The following is a 16,537-nucleotide window of genomic DNA, read 5'->3' on the forward strand; positions in this document are numbered from 1 at the left end:
ATTTATATCAGGGGGTAAACTCTCTGCTGACATATTGAGAGATGGTTGTGGTTGTTGAAAGTCAGTCACCTCAGCTCGAGGACATTTCTACCGGCATTCCTCAGCATAGTGTCTCAAGCCCAACCATCTTCAGCTGCATCATTAGGGACTTTTCCTCCATCATAAGGATGTTCACCAATGAATGCTTGCTGTTCAGCATCAGTTGTGACTCCTCATGTGCTGAAGCAGTCCATTTTCAAATGTATGAATAATATCCAGGTTTGCACTGAAATATAGTAAGTAACATTCGTGCCACGCAAATGCCAGGCAATGACTCCCTCATAAGAGTCAATCTAACCACTTTCAATAGTGTTACCACCACTGAATACCCCATAATCAACATACCATTGACCAGAAACGAACAACTCATCACATACACACAGTGGCCACAAGAGCAGGTCAGAAGCAGAAGAAGACTATGGCAGGTAATTCACATCCTGACTCCTGAAAGCCTGTCCACCAGCTGCAAGACACAAGTGTGATGGAACAATCCCCACTTTCTGACAACATTGCAGAAGCTTGATACTATCCAGGACAAAGCAGCATTCTTGATTGGTATTACTATGTACTATCTACAAGATGCACAACAGAATTCACCTAAGATCCTTAGATAGCAAATCCACGACCAATTCCATCCAATAGGACAAGGGAGCAGATGCATAAAAAAATCACTACTTGCAAGCTTGCATCTAAGTCATTCACCATCCTGACTTGGAAAAATATTGCTGTTCCTTCACTGTCATTGTGTCAAAATGGTGAAATTCTCTCCTTAAAGGCATTATGGGTCACCCTATAGCTCATGGACTGCAGTGGTTCAAGAAGGCAGCTCACATCCACCTTCTCAAGGGCAACTCGAGATGGAAAATAAATGCTGGCCAGCCAGTGACCACATTCCCACAAGTGAATTAAAAAAAAAGGCATTCAATCTTAGAGTAATTTATGGCAAAGAAGGAGAGGCCATTCATCCTATTCAATCCATGGCAGCTGTACATGAAGCAATCCAGTCAGTCCCACTGTGCTTCTCAATCCCCATTGCCCTGCACATTTATTTCTTTCAAGTGCCCATCAGATTTCCTCTTCAAATGTTTGATTTCTTATTTTTTTGGCAGCCACCAGCTTTGTAGGCAGTAGGTTCAAGATTATTACTGCCCCTGTACAAAATTTTCTCTTACACATTTCGCCTGCATCTCTTGCCCAAACCACAGCAAAGAGCTTTCCCTTTGATTCCTATTTACGTCAGTTTTGTGAATGTGTCATCAAGGCATCTTAGCAAAAGTGAAATCAATAGAAATTAGGTAGAAGATAGTTGTGGTTGTTAGAGGTCAGTCATGTCAGCTCCTCAGGGTAATGCCCTCAGCCCAACCATCTTCAGCCATTTCATCAATGTCTTTCTCATCATCATAAGGTCAGGAATGGGCATGTTCACTTGATGATTACACAATGTTCAACACCATCCATGATTTGATTAGCAGTCCATATCCATATGCAACAAGACCTGGATGTTCTGTGACATTTAGTGAGGGATTCCGCAAAGAAAATGTCATTATCAACATTCTGAAGGTTACATTCACCAGAAACTGAACTTAACAGTTACATATATTCTATGTTGACAACAACAGTTAAGAGGATGAGAATTCTGAAGAATACTCTTCACTCGCCTGTGTAAGTGCAGTTCCAACAATACTGAAGAAACTACACAAAAGGACAAACAGGATGAGTAAAACAGAGGAGTGTATTCTGACTGTAATTACCATCTTGAAAGATTGTACTCTCAGTATTTCTACTGTGCAACCTTCATCACAGGCTGTGTCTCATTTAGTATTCCGGATGTCAAGTTTATAAACCTGCCATAATCCACAGGTTAATTCAAGGCTGCCTATTTTAGAATATTAACAAGTTAGTAATGATAAAGTATAGTCCAGAACAGCTCACAGATTTATCTTATCACCATTCCGACCTTTGGTTGAGTTCCTTGATGAGCAGCAAATTTACAAGCTAAGTCCTGGAACGAGCATCTGGAATGATTTTAATAAAACCATTGAAATGCTGAATTGAATAATTATGTTCTCATTTCTGAATCAATACTTTGCATTGAAATTATGATGTCCAGTGAAGAGCAATTACTGTACAACACAGGAACCTGGAAGAAGTATGTGTATCATATTGAGTTGAGTGTAGTTTCTGTTATTACAGGAGAACACAGATGCTTTCTCTATTGCTGATCTGGGTGATCTTGTACATCAGCATCTCCGATGGCAGAGGGCTCTGCCCCGAGTGAAACCTTTCTACGCTGTGAAATGTAACAACAGCAAACCAGTGGCTCAGATTCTTGCTCAAATGGGACTCGGCTTTGACTGTGCCAGTAAGGTAGGACTGGGTAAAAAGCTTAGAAAATTACAGAAATGTATGTCTGATAACTACATTATTTTCACATAGTATAATATTTCCCATACTATATAAGTGACATTGACAAAATTATGTCTGTATTTACTTAAGATGATTTTGTCGCTTTCACACCTCCACTTGTCAAACCCAGTTTCATCTCAAGAAGTGATTTCCTTTATGCTCTTCCTGTGAGAGGTTACTGTTAACAAATTTAATCATATATTCAGAGTTTGAACAGTTCATGTATTCTACACTTGATAGCTGTGTCCCGTAAACAGAACTTAAGGTAATTCTCCTCATTTTCAAATCCCTCTTATGGCCTTGCTGTACATTATCTGAATGATCTCTAACTGTACAACCCTACAAGCACAGACTACGGTTGATTATAACTCACAGCGTAGTTCCTTCCAGTCTCTGCTCCAATATTGGGGGATATCCCTTACTTCTGGATTTCTTCCCAAATTTGTGAGCCTCACAACCGCTCCCCCCCCCCCCCCCAATTGTGCGGTCTGATGGGCTGGTTCGCTTTTGTGGGGATTTCAAACAAACGGTAAACTACTTTTCTCAATTTGATAAATACCCAATCCCTCACCTGGATAATTTATATTCAAACCTAGCTGGGGGCCTGTTGTTCACAAAGCCAGACGGGAGCCTTGTGTACCTGTAATTTCAGTTCGAGGAGGATTCCCAAGAGTATGCCAGAAGGGTTTGTACCAATGTGCAAGAGATTGTCTTTTGGGATATCATCAACCTGTGCCATTTTCCACGGGTTGATGGTGAATATTTTACAATGTCAACCCCAGGTAGCTAGTTTGGTGGATGATGTGCTAATGACTGGGAAGACCACTAAAGACCACTTGGGGAAGTTGGTGCTTAAATGTTTGTCCCAAGCGGGCATATGCCTTAGAAGGGAAACATTGTGTGTTCCGGACACTGAAATGACCTACTTGGGTTACACAGTCGACCACATTGGGCTATACTCGTTGGAAGATAAAATGAAGCTGATCAAAGGTTCCCGGCTCCCAAGTCTGTTTTGGAGCTTAGGTCTTTCCTTGGGTTGGTGAATTATTACAGAAAATTCACACGTAACCTTGCTTCCATCCTGGTACCCTGAAATCTGCTATTGTAAAAATGTCACTCTTACAAATGGTCTCATAGCCAAGGTGGAGTCTTTACAGAAGTGAAGAAACAAATAGTGTCATCAAAGGTGTTGGCACACATGATCCCAAGCAAGCTGTGGTGTTGTCATGTGATGCCTGCCCATATGATATTGGGGTAGTGTTGGCTCACTGGTGGACCAGTGGACAGGAATGCCTGATAGCATACGCTCCCCAGACGTTGGATAATGCTGAATGAAAATATGCCCAGATCGAGAAGGAAAGTTTGGCAGTTATCTTTGGTGTGAGAAAGTTCCTGCGATACCTTTTAAGGATGTAAATTTGTAATAGTGACGGACCACAAACCCCTGCTTGGGCTCTTTAAAAGGACAGGGCCATGCCGCCCATAGCTTCAGGTCAAATCCAGTGGGAAGCTCCTATTCTGAGTGTTTACAATTACAAATTGGAACACCGTCCAGGTGGCCAGATGGTCAAGTGGTGAATGTCTTGAGCTGTTTTCCACTGGCAGATACGCCACTGCTGGTGACACCACTGGAAGAGTCCAGTCTGGTCTTAAACTTTCTGGACTCCTTTCCGGTCACTGCTGATAATATCAGATTGTGGACACAAAAGGTCCCATCCTGGCCAAACTAAAATAGCTGGTGTTGATGGGGGAAACAGAAGTTGCCATCGCAACTAGAACTGAAACCTTTCTGGATGTGTCGAGACGAGATCACCATAGAGGACTGCATATAATTAGGAGCAAGAATAATTGTCCCAAGCAAAGAACACCACCAGGTACTGGCTGAACTCCATCAGGGCCATTGAGGTGTTTCCAAAATGAAGATGTTCTTGAGAGGTTATGCCTCGTAGTCACGATTGGATGCGGACACAGCTGCAAGGATGGGGTAGGGCAGTGCCAAGAGTGCAACATGGTCAAAAATCACTGCCAGCAGCTCCCTCATATTTGTTGTAATGGCCAGGTAAACCTTGGATTCCATTACATGTCAACTTTGATGATCCTTCCATGCACTTAATGTTCTTAGTCACCATGAACATCCTTTGTAATAGACAAACGGATGTATTGGTCACAGACTACGGGCCATTGTTTATCAGCTAGGAATTCAATGATTTCCAAAAGGCATTCAAGGACACCTCCATACCATCCATTGTCCAAAGGTCTGGCAGAAAGAGACGTCCAAACTTTGAGACGATTAAAGAAGCCAAACTGTCCTGGTTTCTATTTGGGATACATGTCATTCAACTACAGGGATAGCTCCAGAAGAGTTACAAATAGGGAGAAGACTCCGCATCAGGTAAAATCTGATCTTCCTGGACCTGTGTGGGTGGTGGCGGACAGTGCCACACCATCAGGAATGACAGTGCTGGACACAAGACCCATGTATGTGAGGGAGGCAGTTTTCTTCAGGGGATGAAAGTTGGTGTAAAAACCATGGGAATACCCTGCTTGGGTAAGAGGCATGGTCAATGCAAGCTTAAGCTCTGGTAGGGAGACAGACCTGAACAGGCACGTAGACCACATGAAAGCAGTAACCGCACAAACAGGGCAGAAGCAAAACACACCTGGCCCCTTGAACATCTGGCAAGACTGAGAGAACCCATGGGTTCTTCCTGTCTGCCAAGCATCAAAGAAACCTCCGAGGACCAGAGCGACATGGCAGATGTTGCAATATTGACATTGTTATTGCCTGAAGAAGATGATATTTGGTTGAGACTCTCTCGGTGCAAGAGGTGGGCTAAGGTCTGGTACATGCCCCCAGCATCTAAGGCAGAGTGAGGGGCATCAGATTGGTGTGAAAATGCCCCAGAGGATGTCACTGGAAAAAGAATGGGCCTATGTCCCAGAATGTGGAGCAAGGGTGGCTATTGTGATTGGAACAAGGTCAGTCAGGTGGCCTTCATAGAATATGAGTTCCCTGATTGTGGCAGTCAACTTGGTTCAATAACGGAGTCCTGGCTGACAGATATAAACAGGATTGACAGGATTTCTGCTCAATCCAGGAGCTAGCTCTGTGCTAGCTAGGTCAGTGTCAGGTACTATGCACGTAATCAAGAGGGTGACTTGATGACAGGATACCAGCCTCTGTGGAGTTATTTCAAGTACAATTGTGAATGGTAGCAGAACAATGGGTTAGGGGAGGGGAATACATTAAAATATGGCTGGATAGAGTGTAATGTGGGTGGTGGATATCATCTATAGTCAGGAATACCTGGTTTCAGTAGGAGAAGCAATGTATGACTCCACCTAGTATGGTTACCTCATATGCCAATGTCTGGGTGTTAAAGATAGGCAGGTGTAGGGACATGTGAAAGTTGGAGTGGAGGTTTATGGCAATGTAAAGTCTGTGGGTGTTCTGGATGAGCTAATAGAAAGGGGATGTACATGTTTTGTGGCTCACCAACACATTCAGGCTGAGGTAAATGAACACTCAATGTCACCTGACATCGTGCTGGCAACTGAAAGTGCTCAATGGGGAAGAAAATAGCTGAACCCACCTGGATTTGACTCACATGTGAGGGAAGGTCTGTTACAACCACCAATCATAGGGCTCTGAAAGGGAGAGAACATTGTTCATAGACCCTCACAATGTACATCACAAAAGCACGCAGGCTGCCTACTTCCTGGATATTCCTCAGCATTGATTCATTGATGGGTACGCTCAGAGGGACTGTTTGGGATGTTGTATGAGGAGGGTCAAAGGTCTCATCATGGCACGAAGCCTTGCCTACACATTGTACCCTCCCTACTTCCAGTTGATGCAGTAGTATACTCGCGGCACAGACCTCCATCTAGAGCTCCACTTTCTGTAGAGCTGTCGCTGTGATGTGTTCACCAGATTGTGCTCCTACACTCTCTCTGATTAATATTCCCCCTGAGCATTCCTTCAGAAGAGAACTTCCTCTGACCCTTAAATAATTCCATTCTTAGAGCTCCAGGATGGCACTTCCAGAGGATCGGGCTGTTTCTCTGCAGAGGTCAGAGAACAAGAGAAAGATGGTATCGTGGCCGGTGGTTTGAAGTGATGTGCAGTGAATGAGACTGACAGCATTGTTACTGTAAGAATAGCGAAGGAATGAAGAATGATACTTATTCATTTGGCAGTCATTTTACATGGCCATCTCAATGACAAAGGAATGGTCCCCATCATCTCCTGCAAGGACAAGGATTCTCTCCTCATAAAGGATGAGGATCTGGATGTGGACACCCACATGGGTTTATGCTGTTCAGCTGTGGGCTGTATTCTCGATCAATAGAAAGAGGAGGAATAAGTGAGATGGTTGACTGTCCTGGTGCATGTGGGCCAACGGTGATGAGGTGATGACTTAGTGGTATTGTTGCTGGGCCGATAATCTAGAGATTCAGCCATTGTTTTGGGGACCCAGGTTCGAATCTCACCCCAGCAGATGGTGGAATTAGAATTCAATGAAAATCTGGAATTAAGAGTCTAATGCTGACCATGAATTCTTGCCAATTGTTGGGAAAAACCTATCTGGCACATTAATGTATTTCAGGGAAGGAAGCTGCCAGCCTTACCTGGTCTGGCATATGTCTGACTCCAGACCCACAGCAATGTGATTGACTCTTAACTGCCCTCTGGGCAATTAAGCCAAGGTGATAAATGCTGAAAATGTGTTGCTGGAACAGCGCAGCAGGTCAGGCAGCATCCAGGGAACAGGAGAATCGACGTTTCGGGCATAAGCCCTTCTTCAGGAATCCTGAAGAAGGGCTTATGCCCGAAACATCGATTCTCCTGTTCCCTGGATGCTGCCTGACCTGCTGCGCTGTTCCAGTAACACATTTTCAATGCTGATTTCCAGCACCTGCAGACCTCACTTTCTCCTCAAGGCGATAAATGCTGTCTAGCCAGTGATCCCGAGAATGAATAAAGGAAAAACAAGATCTCCCAAAGCAATGAGGAGGAAGCACTGAGGGCATTCAAGGTTGATGGCGTGGGAGGTTCAGGGGTGAGAACAAATGAGAGAAGATGCTTAATGCAATTCTGAGGTGGCAACCATGGACTAGGCTGGCAGGCAGGCAGTACAGCCTCCTCTGCCAGTTCTCTGGAAAGACGACACGTTTCCTCCAGACCACCAAGACCTCCAGGTTACTTTTATAGAGACACAGGCATACAGCATGGGAAAAGATCCTTCTGTCCAACTAGTCAATGCTGACCATTTTCCTCTACTAAATTCGTTCCACCTAGCTGCTTTTGGCCCATATCCCTCCAAATCTTTCCTATTCATGTACTTGTCCAGATGTCTTTTAAACATTGTAACTATATCTACATCTGACAATTCATTCCGCACACAAACCACTCTGTGTAAAACAAGTTGCCCTTATGTCCTTTTCAAATCATTCTCTGTTCACCTTAAAAATACACCCCCTAATTTTGAACTCCTCCACCGAGGGAAATGTTCTTTGCTATTCACTTTATCTATGTCACTCATGATTTTTCTACCTCTGAACAGTCACCCCTCAACTTTCTACACTCCAGTGAAAGATGTCCCAACCTATCCAGCCTATTTTCCTAACTCAAACCCTCCATTCCTGGCATTATCTTGGTTAATCTTTTCTGTACCCTCTTCAGTTGAATAATATCCTTTCCTTTTCTGCCATGTTCCAACTCTGTCTTTGAATGAGTTGGGCAGCTTTTGACTGCCCATGCTCATCCAGGTGCACAGTGGCTTTTTAGAGATGGCACAGATGTAAGAGGTGCCAGTTTTTTGGCAGAAAAGCACAGACAGGTAAATTGTGAGAATGTGAGTTGTAAGATGAACAGAAATTGGGTATAAGAAACATTATAAGGCAATTAACATGGTTATGGTTATTTTAATAAAAAAAAACCCAAAAATTCATGGTGAAAAATCCCCCAAAACTTCAGCACAACTCAGACTTAGCTAAAAAGTCATAAGATTCAACACAAAACATAAAATAGAGGACTTTAAAATCATGAATTTTCTTTTATTCATTCATGAGATGTGGCCATCAATGGCTAGACCAGTGCTTATTGTCCTTCTCTAACTACCCAGGAGAAAGTGGTGGTGAGCTGCCATTTTGAACTGCTGCAGTTCGAGCGGTATAGGTGCATACAATGCTATGAATAAAATTCCAGTGTGCTAACCCAGCAGTATTGAGGAATAACAAGATAGTTTCATTTTGGGTGATGCATGCCTTGAAAGCCAACTTGCAGGTGCTGGTACGCCCTTCCAAGGATAGGGGTTAGAAGGTTTAGAAGATGCTGCCAGAAGTTGTATTACTGCAGTACATCTTATAGATGATACAGCTGTCACTCTGCGTTAGTGGTGAAGAGACTGAATGTAATGGAATGGGGGACAGACAAGTGGGCTGCTTTATCTGGGATGGAGATGATTTTCTTGAGATGATGGAGGAACTTTCCAGATAAGTGGAAGGTATTCCATCACACACCTGACTCCAGAGTTGTACATGGTGGACAGTCACTGTGGAAACAGGAGGTGAGTTGTTCACCACAGAATTCGTAGGCTTTGACTGGTTCTTTGTAGCCACAGTCTGAACATAACTGGTACATATAAAGTTAGAAATCACATGATACCAAGTTATACCCCTCCAGGTTTATTTGAAATCACAAACTTTTGGAGTACTGCTCCTTTATCAGGTGAATTTCACCTGATGAAGGAGCAATGCTCCAAATGGTTGTAATTTCAACTAAACCTATTGGATTATAACCTGTGATGTGAAATTTCTGACTTTGTCCATCTCAGTCCAATATCGGCACTTTCACATCACGCCCATATAAATATGAGTAAGCTTCTGGTCAATAGCAACCCCTCCAGGATGATTCAGTATTTGCAAAATCATTGAATGTCAAGGGGTGATAATTTAAACTCTTTATTTGAGATGTTTATTACCTGGCATGAATATTACTCACTATTTTATCATTGTAAGCCTGGATGTTGTCTAGGTCTTGCTGGCTATAGATAAGGGGTCCTTCAGTATGTGAGGAGATTGAACTTTGGCCCTCACCCCATGCCATCATGCTTTGTGCACCATGTCCAGGTTATGTATATGTAGTGGATTGGCAATATGCTGGGGGGAAGAGTGTGCTGATAATCATGCTCCACTATTCCATGATCTACCACAAATATACACGTGACCAATTGAATAACTAAGATGTTGTTTGCTGACTAGGATAAAGTGACTCACATCAGGCTTCATCAATAAAGAAGAAAATAAATCTTATGCTTTAACAAGTAGAAAAATGAATTGTTAATTATTAATATGCAGACTTATATCCCCTTTAAATCCATCATGCATTAATTCACTTGCAAACATCACAGACAGCATTGACAGTTCTGCAGAAATATGGGTATAAAGTATAACCAAACAGAAACAAATTCTGTGGATGAAGAGGTTAAACGAGAAGGATGTGATGAGGTGACTGTCCCACAGTTCATTTGTTTTTTGCAATGATATCATGTTGTTGGTGATTGCAAATGCTCCAAACTTTGGTAGTTGGTCAGTCAAATCTCGGTCTTTGCTGGAGCCTGAAGTTCTTATGTCAGCGTTGCCGAGTGTTATGAGTCAGTGCAGATCAAAAATGTATAAATAAAGAAAAATGACAGTTCAATCAGAGGCAAGTTTTTGAAGTTCTTGCCTGAGCTGAGTATGTATTGTATACTGAGTACCTGTACATATTGGATAAGGACAACAGCCAGTGTGCTTAGCAGAGAGAAGAAACTGCAAATTCTATGCAAACTACAGAAGCAGTTTGTGGAAGGGGGATGTCCTCTGGTTGAAGACAGTTCCTATGGACTAAAGATTTAAAAATCCATCAGAAAAGTGATTGTGACAATATGAGGTGTTACAACTCAATTTATTTGGGGAGGAGTGAATCGATCGGAACTTGGGATGTTTTTGTACTGGTTCTTGTGAAAATTCTTGTTATGCCAAGAGCAGGATGGAAATAATGTAAACTTCCTGCCAGAAGTTTATTAATGAGTTTCTTTTTTGTGGTATAATGTATTCGTTGCACCACCTCAACGTGAGTGGCAGCAGTGTCTACTGGTTGGTTGGCAAACAACAAAGGCAGGGTGGAGTGGCTGATATTCTGTAAGGAGTGGAAAAAGGATTTATGAGCACATCCCTACCATTCAGACCAGCTGTCCTGAGGTATCCTTCTATCCATGCTGGAGTTCTCAATGCAGGGGTTTCAAAAAGTACTCCCACATTTGCCCAGGAATGAACATGGTCACCCCGAAATGACCCTGTGATCTTTGGTGTAACACAATCTGCTAGGTTATGGGAAATCCCCTGCCTTCAAGGAGGTAATATTTGATGGAGTGACCTCAACTGCAGCAAATCCAATAAATCATCAGTTCACCTCAGCTCATCAAGAGATAGACTATAATTTATATTGATGGTTGAAACTGTGTGAATACATAATACAATGATTCTTGGTTGGGTTTTATGATTAAAACAGTCCGAATTTTACTTGCTTTTCTATCGAGAAGGTGTAAGTTTGAGATTCTTTAATCAAATAAAATTTTCACTGTTACTTTTAATTAGCCTGACTTGCAGGCCAAAGTCTAAATCATACAATCTGACAGTCTACAAGAATGTATAGATTAGGAAAAGCTAGGTGAATTCGCAGTATCCAAACTCACAATCTGTATCATCGATACAGGCAAGGACAACAAGTTTATGACCACTACTGTCTCCAAGTTGCCCGCCAAGCCACACACCACCCTGACTTAGAAGTACATTGCTTTCTTTCTCTTGAGTGGGTCAAAATCCTGCAGTGTTCTTCTTACTAGTATGAATAGTGTGTGCCAACACCGTGAGGAATGCAGCAGTTTAAAAAGGCAGCTCACCACCACCTTCTTCATTGCAATTAGAGATGTCAATAAGTGCCACCTAGCCACCACCATTCACATCTCATGAATGAATTAAAAACAAAAGTTCACATCTATTGTTGAATTTATTAAAGAAATTTATTGAAATAACTCTGCAGAGGCTGGTATCCTGTCACCAAGTCACCCTTCATTTACATGTGGAGAGTCCTTGACACTAATCCAGCTTCCTTAGAGATAGCTTTCAGAGTGAACAGAACCTTTAACACTCCTGATTTTATCTATCAGACAGGGCTCCTTGACTGAGCAGATTAACAGGCCAAATCGAGGGAACTCATTCTCTGAAATCCACCTGACTCACCTCGTTACAATCACTACAGTTATCATAGTGGCAAAGGTTGTTGTTTAACCCTGGATAAACTTACCAATCAAAAAAAGATTATAGTGCCTGATTGGCTTTCTAAGTTTGAAATTGTTTTCTTAAAGATGCTGCCTGGTTATTTTTAATTTGCTGCCTTTTTCCTTACAAAGAGTTCTGTGCGAAGCATGAGTTTTTTTCCAGGAAACTTTCAACCATTCCCTAAAGTCATGGGTCTAAGTGTGTGGTGGATATATAATGCAGAAGAACAATCGATTACATACCATCTCCAATACTTGCCTCATATCATATCCCTTTCATTACATTTCATCAAAATGAATTACCACAGTATAGCAGACCCTGAGGTTGTATGGTGCATGGCTCCAAGGTGTGGCTCCAAGCAAGTATGGTGTGGCCACTCATTTAGATTACTGTATTGTGAATGCTGAGACTACGGTTTCCACACCCCTTTCAAATTATTTTCTATGGCTCTTGTATGTGGCAAATGCACATTCAAAACTTGGAACAACACTGCTTACTATGTAAACTAACTTGCTTTTCTTTCCCAACCAGAATGAAATTGCGACAATACTAGATATTGCTGTGCCGGCAGAGAGAATCATTTATGCAAATCCCTGCAAGGAGGTCTCTCATATTAAATATGCTGTCAGCCGTGGAGTGCAGATGATGACATTTGATAACAAAGACGAACTGCTCAAAGTTGCAATGATCCATCCAACTGCCAAGTAAGTAGGCAGCATCTCTCTCTCTGCCTGAATTGCATGTTAAACTCAGCAATTTCAGTATAGTTCTCTGATATATGCCTGTTCTTGCAAAGTTTCTCTGGTCTTTGTGCAGAACATGTTAAATGCATTGTAATCATTCTTATTTATATATCGCTGCAACACCTTGAGTCAGTAAACAGTAACTATTAGTGGAGTTTTCCTCTCTGTTATGGCCTGATCAGTGGTACGAAAGGTGGGAAAATATTTTCATGCATCTGCACCTCATTAAAATCCCACCTTATTCAGACCTCACTTCCAATCCTCCTCTCCTCCACTAAGGAATCATCGGTGCAAATGCTCAATAGATAATTCCGGACGGGTACCTAGTGACTCCAGCTTGTAGAATGCTTGCCTTGGCTATCATGAACTTCTACTGAACTACACTGCTGCATGCTCTATGGCCATCATCTTCCTTGAATCTACATCCATGCAAGTTCCATTCACAAACCATCAATCTCACCACCTCATTATGCCTGCTGTGGGACCAACTCACACACCACTTAAGCCCTTAAACACTTTGGAGTTCAATGACACCAGTGACTTGAATGTCTGACAGGTCACTTTGTACACAGGGACAGTCATTCATCTTTCATGCTGAAATGGTCATTTGTGAATTTTGAGAAGATTTGTAGTTCAGGTTGAGGTTCAAGTTATAAGTTTGCTTGCTGAGCTGGCAGGTTTGTTTTCAGATGTTTCGTCACCATGCTAGATAACATCATCAGTGAGACTCCAATGAAGCACTGGTGGTATGCCCCACTTTCTATTTGTGTCTTGGTCTGTAAAGGTGAGTGAAATCATTTCTGGTTCTTTTTCTCAGAGGTTGGTAAATAAGGTCTAAATCAATGTGTTTCTTTATGGAGTTCTGGTTTGAATGCCAGGCCTCTAGGAATTCATGCCGTGTCTATGTTTAACCTGTCCTTGTATGGATGTGTTGTCCCAGTCGAAGTGATGTCCTTCTTTGGCTATATGTAAGGATACTAGTGATAGTGGGTCATGTCTTTCGGTGAGAAAGTGAGGACTGCAGATGCTGGAGATCAGAGCTGAAAATGTGTTGCTGGAAAAGCGCAGCAGGTCAGGCAGCATCCAAGGAACAGGAGAATCGACGTTTCGGGCATAAGCCTGAAGAAGGGCCCATGTCTTTCGGTGGCTAGTTGGTGTTCATGTGTCCTGGTGGCTAGTTTTCTGCCTGACTGTCCAATGTAGTGTTTGTTTACAGTCTTTGCAGGGTATTTTGAAAATGACATTATTTTGCTGGTTGTTGGTGTAGGGACCTTTAGATTCACCAGTAGCTGTTTCAGTGTGATGGTAGGTTTGTGGGCTACCATGATGTCAAGGGGCCAGGGTAGTCTGGTATTCATTTCTCAGATGTCTTTGATGTATGGTAGTGTGGCTAGAGTTTCTGGCTATGTTGTGTTTACTTGTTTGGGCTTGTTGTTTCAGAATCGGCGGACTGTGTTTATCAGGTAATGCTGCGAAGAAGTCCTTTTTTTGTCTACATCCCTGTAGTTGTAGTTCATCCCTCTTACTAGGATGGCTTTTTCTGTGTTTGTTAGTGGTCGGTCTGATAGGTTCTTATTCCAAGCTTCTGAATTCTCTGTGGTGTTCTTCTGTGTGAGCTTGTCCAAGTTTTCTTGAAGGGATAGACTTTTCTTTTTCTTGGTCTGCTGTTTTTTGATGTTGATCGCTCGTTCTAGTGTGCGTGTCCCTCATGGTCTGTCGTGTTAATGTACAAAAATTTTTGACAAGAAATTTTCTAATTGAAATGGTCATGTATTTACTGTCTCCTACTTTGTCTTCTTAGCACTCACAACTTCAGTGCTTCTTTGAAAGTTGCCAGACTATCCACTTCATATTATTTTCTTAGAGCACACTGACGTCAGCACGAGCCTATAGGCTGACAATCTCTATGGAGGTCACATTACATATTGGTGCACGAGGTCTTTGGAGCTCAGTTACAGGCTTCTAACCTCTCTCTGTGGATTGGAGCTTTTTGGAACAGATGGAAACGAAAGCAGCTTGTGACTGTGGGGAGTACTAAACAGTCAGACAGAAGATGGACATATTTCTATGTGACACCAGGATCACTCACTTACAGAAAACGAAGAAGGTTACCTCAGAGTACAATGGGATCTTGATCAGATGGGCCAATGGGCTGAGGAGTGGCATATGGAGTTCATTTTAGATAAATGCAAGGTGCTGCATTTTGGAAAAGCAAATCAGAGCAGGACTTGTACACTTGATGATAAGGTCCTGGGGAGTGTTGCTGAACAAAGAAGCTTAGGAGTGCAGGTTCATAGCTTATGGAAAGTGAAGTCCCAGGTAGATAAGATAGTGAAGAGGGCATTTGGTATGCTCTCCTGTACTGGTCACAGCAATGGGAGGCCATGTTCGAGCTGTACAAGATATTGGTTAGGCCACTTTTGGAATACTGCATGCAATTCTGGTCTCCTTCCCAAAGGGTTCAGAAATGGTCTGCAAGGTTGTTGCCAGGATTGGAGGATTTAATCTAAAGGGAGAGGCTGAATAGGCTGGTGCTTTTTTCCCTGTTGTGTCAGAAGCTGAGGGGAGACCTTATCGAGGTTTATAAAATCATGAGGGACATGGATAGGATAAATTAACAAAGTATTTTCCCTGGGATGGGGGTGTCCAGAACTACAGGGCATAGGCTTGTGGTGAGAAGGGAAAGATATAAATGGGACCTAAGGAGCAATTTTTCCACGCAGCGGGTGGTGCATGTATGGAATGAGCTGCCAGAGGAAGTGATGGAGGCTAGTATAATTACAGCATTTAAAAGGTGACTGCATGGGTAAATGAATATGAAGGGTTTAGAAGGATATGGGCCAAGTGCTGGCAAATGGGAGGAGATTGGGTTAGGATATCTGGTCAGCATGGATGAGTTGGACCGAAGGGTCTGTTTCCATGCTGTACATCTCTTTGACACAATGCCTGTAACTTAACTTTAAAGATGTCCATTCAAAAGTTAGATAACAGCAGAGAGGAAGCCGTTCTTAAATCTTTTGAAATGTGAACAAAGCTTTTATATTTTCTGTCTGATGGAAGAGGGTTGAAGAGTGTATAAGCGGATGCCGGGGGATCTTTGATTATGCTGTTTGGTTTGGCAATGCAGTGGGCAGTATAGATGAAGTCAGTGGATAGGAGGTTGGTTTGTGTGATGGATTGAAACAACGCTCTGTAGTTTCTTTCAGTCTCGGGAAGAGCAGTTGCTATACCATGCTGTGACGTGTCCAGGCAGGATACTTTCTATAGTGTACCTATAAAAATTTGTAAGAGTCGTTATGTACCTGCGAATTTCCTTAAGCTCCTGAGGAAGTAGAGACATTGCTGTGCTTTCTGGATCATGTGTCAATGTACGTGGACAAAGACAGATTGTTGGTGATGGTTTCTCCCAGGAACTTGATGCTCTTAACCACCTTCATCTCAGCACCATTGATGCACACAGAGGCATGCCCTCCACTCCGCTTCCTGAAGTCAGTGACCAGTTCCCTTATTTTACAGACATTGATGGAGAAATTGGTGTTTTTTTCACAATGCTGTTTAGCAATCTATTTACATGCTGTACTTGGTCTCTTCGATGTTTGAGATCCAACCTACAATGATGGTGTTGTCAGCAAACTTGTAAATGGAGTTGGTGCAGAATTTGCCCAGTCCTGTGTACATAAGGAAAATAGTAAAGTGCTGAGTACACAGTCTTGTTAACAGACATCGGTGTTGAAGATTATTTGGGAGGAGGTGTTGTCGCCTCTCCTTATTGGCTGAGGTCTGTTGGTCGGAAGTTGAGAATCCAATTACAAGAAGTTTGGAAGTGAGTTTGTTTGGAATTATGGTATTGATTATGGAATTGTAGTCAATTAGTTGATGCTTAACATAGGTATCCTTGATCTCCAGATGTTCCAGGGATGAGTGTAAGGGCAGGGAGATAATGTCTGCCGTGGACCTGTTGCGCCAATAGGTAAATTGCAAAGCATCAAGCTGATCTGGGAGATTGGGGTTGATGCGAGCCA

General features: G+C 42.5%; 1 protein-coding gene across 1 annotated transcript in view; it reads left to right on the top strand.

Annotated features, from left to right (window-relative positions):
• The window catches only part of LOC122549714 (antizyme inhibitor 2-like), an 88,476-nt gene that overhangs the window by 24,822 nt on the left and 47,117 nt on the right, over nt 1-16,537 (top strand). The window contains exons 3-4 of the mRNA XM_087986999.1: nt 2,233-2,406; nt 12,304-12,476. Of these exons, the coding sequence (XP_087843125.1) occupies nt 2,233-2,406; nt 12,304-12,476 (347 nt within the window). The remainder of the gene's footprint in view (nt 1-2,232; nt 2,407-12,303; nt 12,477-16,537) is intronic.

This window comes from Chiloscyllium plagiosum, unplaced genomic scaffold (genome assembly GCF_037043375.1).
Source record: "Chiloscyllium plagiosum isolate Xiang-an unplaced genomic scaffold, Cpla_swu_hap1 HiC_scaffold_5, whole genome shotgun sequence".
NCBI lineage: Eukaryota > Metazoa > Chordata > Chondrichthyes > Orectolobiformes > Hemiscylliidae > Chiloscyllium > Chiloscyllium plagiosum.